We start from the raw sequence: 10332 nt of genomic DNA, 5'->3' as shown, positions 1-10332 counted from the left end.
TCCACAAATTGGTCAGTGTCTGCTCTTCTGAAGTCTCTTGTTGTGATCCCGGGTTTTGCCCTGCTCCCTCCTCACAAGGTCCTGGACTCCAATATCTTGTAGTCACTGCAGCCAAGCCTGCCCCCAGCCTTTACATTCCAAACCAGTCCTTCCTCAGTTGTCATTGTGAGATCCAGCAGAGCACATATCCTCTTCAGGTCCTCTGTAACCTGTGTCAGGAAGTTCTCACCAAGGCAGTCCAGGAACCTCCTGGATTGCTTGAACTTTGCTGCTCAAAACAAAGCTCAGAAGCTGCTGCACAAACTGCTAAGCCTGCCGGCTGCCTCTGTTAGCTGCACTGCTGGGGCTGAGGACTGTTGGGGCTGGTCTTCAGTCCTTGAAAGTGCAAACAGGCACATTGGGAAGAACTTCCTGTGGGATTAATTCTCTCTTACTCTATTGTAACAGCTGGTAGCACTTCCTCTATGTTTTTTCCTTTCACTTTGTCAGTATTCCCTTCCAGACTACTTGCTTTATTTGACTGTTGCTGTTGAGTTTTTCCCTTCAGATTATTCTGAATTCAAGAAAGCTGGAAAGCAGGACCCCGGCAAGGGATTCAAGTTGAGGGAGAAACTGCCATCCACCCCTGAGAATGAGTTAACCAGTTCCAACAAGTTAATTTCTGAACACGAGCACACTTCCTGTTCCTTGTTGGTGCTTGGAACCCTCTCATGCATTCTCCATCCTGCTTCATGTGGCTGGTTGCTCCTAAAACCAGACACCTTCAATGCTCCTAACATGGGGTTCACTGTGTTTCCACCTCTTCTATAAGAGCTGAAATTTATTTCTTATATGGTGTAATTTTGCAGAAAAGCTGATGAAGTTTTATCTTCCAGCTTCTCTCTCTCTTTCAGCTTCTTAGACCTTGAGTACCTCTGAGGGAAGTTGCATTCCGTGTCTTCTCTTGCAACCTTCAGTCCTCAAGGCACCCTTTAACTGCAGTATTTTCCTTAGTTCATGTCCCATTGACCTTGTTTGTATCCATGCCTTGCTTGTTGACTCTTGTCTATACTGCAAGGGTCTGTGAAAGCAGACTCAAGGTTCTACAGTGCCTCTTCTAGGAGAGCACCCGTTAGAACCAAGTACCACTGTCTTCAGTGGTTCAGGGGCAGGAATCCCTGGCAATTCTGCACTGCCAGGTGCCACCCTGTTGTTTTAACACACTGATCTGACACATACATTTGTGAAATGAAATAACCTAGGGTCGCTCATGAAGCTCTTCATGACTGGAGCAGATAGAAAACAGCCGAGAATCTTTACTTACAGAATGGTAAAGACACACAGGAAGAGTGAGGTCATTGATACATGCCCTTCTCAAACATGCTGCTGGTGTTTACGGAGCAGGAAAGAGAAATAAGTTCCTGCTGTTTTGGAAATATAAGATATTTACAATGGTTCCAGAGCCTTCTGCTGAAGGTAACCTCTCCCATCATTGGTCCCAGCATTTGGCTACCGTCACTGCTTTGAGACTCTTTATCCCAGGGTGGGACAGAGCTTTTAGTCACCTGAATGTTGTGAGGTCAGCTGTTGATTTGCTGGGAAGAGTAGCTTGGCTTGCAATGCTGAAAAGAAAGTCGTTTGCTGTTTCTCTGCTTTAGACTCTGTGCACGCACCAAAGTGAATTCACGTGAGGGTGCTTGCATAGACCTTCATCTTGGTCAAATGGTCTGGACAGCAACAACTGATAAAACAGGAATGTGAATGTAAATAGTTGTGTGAATGTAATACCTGAAACTATCTGAGAGGGCATTTGCCTCAGACCTGCTATTGTTACAGAAGAACATGTCCCCCAGCTTAACAGTAACCAGGGAATTAGCGAAAGGCTTTTGAGACAGAGTCAGTCTGAAAAGAAAGTTTAGAAGAAGCAAGAACATTTTTAACAGAGAGAAGAGAGAGAAGTGGGAAGGAAGTGGCAGCTGAAACTCGGTTGCCCTGCTACTTTGCAACCTCTGTCTGTAACAGAGCATCCACCCCATTGCATGATGTGGGTAACCTGCATTCCTGGCAGTAAGGGTACAGACCCACAACTTCAGTGTGCATATGTGACCTTGTGCTTTCTCAGCAGCCTGTGGGTGAGCAGACTGTAGGAATGGAGACACATGAACCTACATCTCAGGAGGAATTAGGTGAGACTAGGGGAACCCCTGGTCCCAGCAAAGGGGATATGTTCTTGTAGCCTGCACTTCCTGTGGCAGGGGTGGGAAAGGGGAGGTTGCACAAGTGACCAACCACGTGAATGCATGTGTGTGTGGCAGAGGGGAGATTAGACCTTTTGGAGATCAGTTACATAAAGACATTTAGAAATTTGTAGGTGTTTATTAATATTTTGTGTCTGGTATTGTGCTTTACCTGTTAGATTGCTGATACTGATCCTGAATATACAGGTCATGGTGAATCCAGTAGGTAGGACCTTCTAGTAGGTCATACCTTCTACGACAATACCAGCAAGCACATGTATGGATCATCTTTCCAATGCAACAGAGCTGTTGGGTGGTTTGACCCTGCCCACAGCCTGTTGTGCATGAAGAAACATACTCAGAGGATATTTTCTACACACAATTTAGGCTTGTCCTCATTTGCAACCAGCTTTGTGCCCTGCTCATTTGTCTTCAACTGATGTGCTTCTGATATTGTGTTAGCTATCCCATTAGGCCCCTGACTCCAAGAAGGACACGGAGGTGCTGGAGCGTGTCCAGAGAAGGGCAACGGAGCTGGGGAAGGGTCTGGAGCACAAGTGTGCTGAGTTCCCGGCTGAGGGAAGTGTGGTTGTTGATCCTGGAGAAAAGGAGGCTGAGGGGAGACCTTGTGGCTCTGTCCAAGTCCCTGCAAGGAGGGTGTAGAGAGGTGAGGGTGGGTCTCTCCTCCCAAGTAACAAGCAACAGGGCAAGAAGAAACAACCTCAAGTTGTGCCAGGGGAGGTTAGATTGGATATTAGGAAAAAATTCTTCATCTACAGGGTCGTCAATCATTGGAACAGGCTGCCCATGGAAGTGGTGGAGTCACCATCCCTGGAGGGATTTAAGGGATGTGTAGGTGTGGCACTTCAGGACATGGTTTAGTGGTGGACTTGGTAGCGTTACATTAATGGTTGGATATGATGATCTTATAGATCTTTTCCAACCAAAATGATTCAATGATTGCAATATTCCTTCCTCAGTGCATCTGTGCATGTCTCTTCACAGGGAGAAACTAGCTGATACAACATGAAAGGGGAAAGGCTGCATACCCAGTCCATTCAGAGTGCAGTGGGATCCACTAGAGATTATTTATCCTTAGAGATATCCTTAGGGATACCTTTAGGGACACTTTATCCTGGAGGGTTTTGTATCAAGTTGCCTTGAACAGTGCTAGAAGCACCACATATGGCTGTGCCTTTTGTAGTTGTGACCAAGTAAAACTTCATGATCTGTAATGTACAGGAATTTTGGCACTGTCTAGTGATCCCTACTGACCTCCAGCTTCATAATGACAGGCCACACACAATCCCTCCATGTAAAGCTCCATCCTCCTTTCTTGAGCAATTAGTTAAAACCAGTGTTGGCAAGTTCTTTGTTGTGCTCTGGTTGACTGGGCTCAGGCTTCACATGGGGACTTGCCCAGACTGAGTCACAGATATGCTTTCCTGTCCTTTTCTGACTCCCTTTTGTGGGACTTTGTGAGTGGGTTTAGCCCTTTGCTGGCAAATGCCAACAGTGTAGGCATTTTCACACACACACACTCACTCCCTAGGCAAGAACAAGCACCAAAGAGGTAAGGCCAGTAGTATGTCCTGTGAAACTGCTTGAATATGTGCAAAAGGAGGTTGTTTGAGCAGGAATAATGCTGCTCTTAATCTGTTTTCATTTCCTTCTGTGAGTTTCTGTGTTGCAACAAGCATCTTGTGAAATGTCCTGGCAGAAAAATTATGAAAATTCCCCCATCTCCATGTGCTGGGTACATGTACCCAGGATACAACTTTTTCTACACACCGGAGCAGTGACTCTGAAGGCTCCTCACCAGTGTGGGAGCTGCCCTGGTGCAGTCTTCCATGCAGGGAGAAACTGTATTCCTGGCCATATTGGTCACGTGGACTCTTGGTGGAGAAGAGTGATACTGTGGTGGAGATAATGAATCGCCGAGGGAGAATCAGTCCAGGAACTAGAGGTAACCACAAAGCCTTCCTTTCTGTCCTCCTGTAGAAGAAAGAGGAGATGGGGGAAAATACAGGGCTGGGATAGATAATGGGCATGTAGAGTGACTGGCCCCATACCAGGAGAAGGGCCGTAGGACAAGAGAAAAGCAACAGATGAGGGAACTGGGGAATGCCCGGACTGGGAGAATGATCTTTTTTCCAGAGCCAGAAGGAATGAAAGTCCAGCCAGACTATGGTCTTCTATCCCCTTCTGTGTTTTTTTCTGTAGATGATGGGAGTGAAGAGTGCTGTCCTACAATCATTATCCAGGTAAAACTATCTGCACCAAGCTCAGCACAAGTCACTGCTCCTATCTCTGGCATTTCTAAAGAGAACCAAGTGAGGGCTCTCCCAAGAGCTTCAAGGTGCCCATTCTCCCCGAGGAAACAATCTCTTCTGTGTGTCTGCCACTGCAAACACTGAGCTGGACAGTCACTCCTCTGAATGACTATATGCTATTGCATAAAAGGACTTGGGGGATAGAGCCAAAATCAAGGTAGCTGAGAGAAATAAGCTCTGAAGAGAGATGAAGAGGAGGGAGGTACAGAAAGAGCATTCAGTGAAAGACAGGGGGGATGGAGGGGCAACAGGGATGATGTGTTGGGGAGAAAGGAGGTGTGACAGGACAATGAAAGGAGGAGTGCAGTTTGGGAAGAGTACAGGCAGGGCTTGTGGTGAAAAGTGAAATAAAAGTGGGGCTTCAGGGCAGCTCCCATGTTGCCTGTGGGTCTGACACACTGCTAATGATGGGCAGCAGGACCTGGTAACAGCAGAACCTGGTAACATCAGGACCCGATTAAAGCACCTGTGAGTCCCCCAGTCCTTGGAACAAGGGTACCAGCAAGTTCATGGGGTATGGAGCCACTTGGGTTATCCAGCCCCTGACACCAGGCAGGAGGGTTCTCACTCTTGCCTTGTGTTTTTCAGCCCCAGCAGAAGAGCGAAGTTGCTCCTGGCTGAACCCTTGGGTCTTCCTTGTTTCTGCCCTTGTCATCAAAATGGCCTTTGTAACCGTCTGTCTTGGTGGGTTCCAGGGTCTCTGAATTCCCCTGGGTTGAAGGGAGAAGTTGACTGCCTTCTGTCAGATGCAAAAACAATGTCCTAGTCTCTCTGTCCCTCTCTCACCTCTGCCCTCTTACTCAGGGAGCAGGGTCCCTTACACAGTTAAGATTTGTTCCCTGGCAGGGTCTTCCCACTTCCTTGCTTTCCCACCTGCCTGAATAAAGCCAGTTCTGGATGACACCAACCAGTTTCTCCCCTCCCACCAACAGCTGAGAATTCCCTTCTCAGAGGGCACCTGAGTAGGTTTCCTGAAGGGTGGTTCTGCTGACCTAGTCTCTCTCTCAGAGCTCCCTGTGACAAGGAGTCAGTGTGATCTCCTTGGAAATCCTGGTACCAAGCTGCCCATATTTTATCAGGGTGGGGATGAATCCTTCAAAATGCTTCAGCCGCATCCTACCCACAATACCTGGATCAACCAAAAGGGAAATCCTTTGCTTGCACTGTCCTGGAGCATCGTATTGCTCTGTGATGACTCTTCTGTGCTTCTATTTATCTTCCTTGGGTAATGCCTCAACACTCAACAGGTCTACCCCTTCCTGCTAAGGGTAAAAGTGGTGCTCTAAAGCTACGATGCCTGGGAAGATTAAAAGGGGATATATATTAATATTCCACCTTTATTAAGCTTATTCCATGACTTCTTTGACCCTTTCCTGACTCCATCCTCAAAGAATGTCTGAGCTGATTTTGTCAGCTGGGAAAATGAGGCTCTCAGCCAACAGAGGTGAGAGGAGCTCATCCTGTTGAATGGAGGGAGTGACTAGTAGTGGGAGAAACATCCTCCTGTTTCTCATCTTCTTGTTCGATACAGATTTCAGAGCTTGTTAACGTAACAGTCTCTGTGGGGGTTCTAAGCCAGAAGGAAGAGGGTGGGACACGTTACTCAAGAATGAGGAGGAAAGGATGACGGTAACACTTTTCTTCTCTTCCTTCTCTTCCCAGTTGTTTTCCTTCATGGAAGCTATGGCCAGTACAAGATTCTGTTCCAGAACACTACAGAGTGGCGCTGCATCCTCAACATGTCTGCAGGAGAAAGTGAGTGATGCTAAGAACCTCATGCAACACCAAGAACCTCACCAAAATTTACTCTGGTGTCAACCAGCCTTTGAGATTGGGGATGTGATTGTCAGCCAGAGCTGACAGATTCTTTTAAGGAAGGAAGATGGAAATTGAGGAAAGAAAATACTGTATTGCACAATTTTACTTAGCATACTATGAAAACATGTTCTGGGCTAGTGGAAGAGGGTGGGTTGTTCCTGACCTACCTTTGACCACTTTTCCTACTCTTCCCCTGACTGGCCCAGTTTGCTAATCTAGCTGAAAATATTTCATCCTTTTGTAAAGGCTGGTTCAATCCAGCTCCACTCCCCATGCTGGCTCAGTGTTCAAACAGGTATCATGGTCAGTGTGAGGGTCAAAGGTAGGAGTGGAAGGAGGATGTTGTTATGCAGCTTAGAGAAGCTGGAGAGCTGGGCTGCAACCACACACGAATTGATGGCAATGGCAAGTGATAAAAAGGTGTTTGCAAGTATAAAATAGGCATGGTCCACCTATTCTTATGGTGGACAACTATAGAAGGCCAGGCAAGCTGTGTTCTACACATGCTCAATTTGCTGTTCCCTGTAAAAAAAAACCAACTGCCTAGCTCCATGAGGCACGAGCATGTCCGTCTAACAGCAGACAGACTCTCCCAGCCAACACACTTAAGATCCAGAAGAAATTGTCCAGCATTTCTTAGTCACTTGGGAAAACTTTAGTTTTTGTTGTGGAATTAGGAATGGAAGGAAAAGCTTTGCATGATGACTGCAGGCCATCCTTCAGCAGTTCAGTGAAAGATCAAGGTGGACAGCACAGAGAGACAGAGACTTCCAAGTTCCTTAGGCTTCAAAACTTGACTTTGCACATTTTCTGATGTTATCTAGTGCCACAATCTCTTTCTCCAAAGGTACATAATGGTGCACCTTGAGTGGATCTAATATATAAGAGCACAGGTAGGTTAACACAAGTTTTGCTAACTGTTCCATTCACTGGACTCTACTCCCTCAATTTGTTGTCAAGAATGGGATTCTGTGCTGTGAAGACAGCTCTTGAAGGACACAGGGTTACCTGGGTCCACCTTTTAGTATGACTATGATGTGCTTGCTTGCTGTGGGTGCGGACCAGAGCATTGGCTTGACTGCGGCATTGTCACTGCATGTGGCCCCCTGAAGAGCTCTTGACTGGGAAACACAAGAAGGAAGTCCTTGTGAGGTCTGAGATTTAGAACAAGCCTCTAAGGTAGCACATACAAGGATGTATTTGTTTGTTGACTTGATTGGATCAGCTTTTCAGGCTGATATAGTCTATACAGAGATATATTCAGAGTATAATATACACAGCTCATAGATAGAGATATAATAGCCTCCAAGCATGTAGCCTCATGCTTTGAGAGAATATATCTGTGTTTTTTTCACAGAATCACAGAATTGTAGTGGTTGGAAAAGACCTTTAAGATCATCGACTCCAACCTCAAACCCAACACTACCAATTCCACCTCTAACCTACATCCCTGAGCACCCTGTCTGCCCATCTGTTAAATCCCACCAGGGAAGGTGACTCCACCACCTCCCTGGGGCACCTGTTCCAGTGACTCACTACCCTTTCAGTGAAGGAGTTTCTCCTCAGATCCAATCTAAACCTCCCCTGGTGCAATTTGAGGCCATTTCCTCTTGTTCTATTGCTTGTTACCTGGTAGAAGAGACCCAACCCCACCTCTCTACCCCCTCCTTTCAGGGAGTTGCAGAGAGCCAGAAGGTCTCCCCTCAGCCTCCTTTTCTCCAGGCTCAACAACCCCAGTTCTCTCAGCCGCTCCTTGTAGGACTTGTTCTCCAGACCCTTCACCAGCTACATAGCCCTTCTCCGGACATGCTCCAGCCCCTCAACATCCATTTAAGCCATCGTATGACTTTCTGGCTATAAGGTGGATCTCTAGGAGAACCTGGCTAGTGTAAGGAACTGCCTGTGGTGGCAGCAAGGCTGTCAGAGGGGTTTACTGTATGCCTGCCTGCATGACTTCAGAGCTAAACACTTGGACAGCACTCCTCTGATGGAAGTGTTCCCAGATGAGTGTGGGCAACTACTTCCCATCTTGCTTTCTCAGGAAGCGTAAGACAGAACCTGTGTCTCTCACCAAGTAGAGGTTGCATGGACATGGCAAAACAGATAGAGAAAGGGAAAGGCACTCCGCATAGGGGTCTTGTGACAGGAGCCTGCCAGGCTGTTGACAGCTTGACTTGTGGAGCATGGAAGAGAGCATTTACTTCTGTCCAGATTAAAGGCATAGTTCAAACCCCTCCCCAAACACCTAGGACCCTACGCTGAGCTCACTGAGAGGAAGGACAGCACATCTTGTTCAAAAGTAGGATTTTTTATCCCCCACAGAGAGAGGCTGGACGTGCTGCCCAAAGGGCTGGAAACGCTTTCAAGAAAGCTGCTATTACCTGTCAGATGACATGATGTCCTGGGCTGAGAGTGAGCAGAACTGCACTGGGATGGGGTCCCACCTGGTGGTGATCGACAGCAGAGCTGAGCAGGTAGGTGCAGGGCTGAGAGAGGGGCACAGCAGCCAGAGACACAGTGCTGGGCCCTGGAGGGGTCACCAGTGCCCCTCTGCCACCTCCCCACCCCACAGGGACTCCTGCCACCTCCCTCTGCTCAGTCCTTCATCTCATGGACCTTGTGCTTTTTCCAGGAGTTCCTCTTCAACTTGGCAAAAGGAGTATTTTCTAATGCCTATGAAACAAAATACTACATTGGCTTAACTTCTCACAAAAATGGGCAGTGGCAGTGGGTGGATCAGACTCCATATGAGAAGGCGGCCACGTGAGTATCCCAGGGGACTGAGGATCCTCTCAGTCCAAGTGAGCAATACACTGTAAGGCAGGTATGTGTCTGAGAGAGGGTTTTGTCCCTAACTGCCCAATAAGTCAGAAAATTTGATTAGTGTTCTAGTCATATGCATAAGCAGTCTTTGTCTTGCCAGAGCTCCTGATCTGTGTCACAGTAACCTTCCCCTTTGTCTTCCATAGCTATTTGAGGTGACCTCAGGTGCCAGTGCATTCCTAATAGAAGAACTTACTTTTATAGGTTCTGGAAACCAGGGGAACCCAATTTACTCTTTGCAGAAAAATGTGCTGCAATTCATGTCAAGGGAAACAGAGACCCCAACACTTATAGTAACTGGAATAACGTCCTTTGCTTCACAAGTTGCTATCGAATTTGTGAACTGGCAGTGAAATTTGTGTGAGGAAGGAAACTGCACTTTGGATGAAGGACCTGAAGGAGTATCCTTGAGAAAGCGCAGCTTGTGGAAGAGCTGATGAAAAGCTGGTCCGAACACAAATGCTTTATCTTGCAATGTCAGATGAGCAAACCTGGCACAGAATCACAGGTCTGAAGGTTCCCAGCCTGTGCCTCTGCATCTCTTTCATCAGTCCTGGATCAAACCGCTCAGGCTGATATCAAGGACCTACTGTGCCCCTTTTCACTCTCCTCTTTCATAGACGGGTGCCCTGATCTCCAGTACTTTTCTTGACTCCTTGTCCAGTCGATATCTCAATGGTGTGGAAAAGGCCCTCTCTCTGTTTCATGAAAGAATACTGGTCCTACAAATCACTGGAGCAGAATTTGGAAGAAGAGCAGTCAGTGGAGTGTGCTTGGTCCACCCCTGAAGGGAAAAATTATTCATGGCTTATCTTTAATATTTTCTTCTTCCTTCAGCATATTCTGTGTTGTTAAGTTAAAAAACCTTGTATCAATAAATACAAATTCTGTACTTTGCATGAGGCTGTCTTCTGAGTGACAATTCCCAGCCCTGCCCCCCACCCCAACCCAGCCTCCCTGCATGGAGGTTTTAACTTTTCAGTGTGTTTGACACCCATGGTGAGAATAGTGCTGGACTGGCCAGGAGCAGGAGCAGCCCACTGCTCATCTGCAGAGCACGTGAGAAAGGCTGTGAACACTTTTGGAGAATCACGTGCGAGGGGAGCAACAGAGCAGGCTGTGTTACTAGTCAAGGTCAACAA

General features: G+C 47.1%; 1 protein-coding gene across 1 annotated transcript; it reads left to right on the top strand.

Moving 5' to 3' along the window:
* Nucleotides 1-4113: 4113 nt before the first annotated feature.
* On the top strand, nucleotides 4114-9554 carry LOC104528441 (C-type lectin domain family 4 member E). Its single transcript, XM_029086074.1, has 6 exons — nucleotides 4114-4182; nucleotides 5138-5233; nucleotides 6212-6308; nucleotides 8694-8841; nucleotides 9000-9130; nucleotides 9395-9554. Exons 1-6 carry the CDS (start codon nucleotides 4146-4148, stop codon nucleotides 9552-9554), a joined length of 669 nt encoding a protein of 222 aa, XP_028941907.1. The 5' UTR covers nucleotides 4114-4145.
* The last annotated feature ends 778 nt before the right edge of the window (nucleotides 9555-10332 follow it).

The sequence above is a fragment of the Antrostomus carolinensis genome, unplaced genomic scaffold (genome assembly GCF_000700745.2).
Source record: "Antrostomus carolinensis isolate BGI_N321 unplaced genomic scaffold, ASM70074v2 scaffold10760, whole genome shotgun sequence".
In the NCBI taxonomy this organism is placed as follows: Eukaryota; Metazoa; Chordata; class Aves; order Caprimulgiformes; family Caprimulgidae; genus Antrostomus; species Antrostomus carolinensis.
This window is presented reverse-complemented; position numbering and strand designations above follow the sequence as displayed.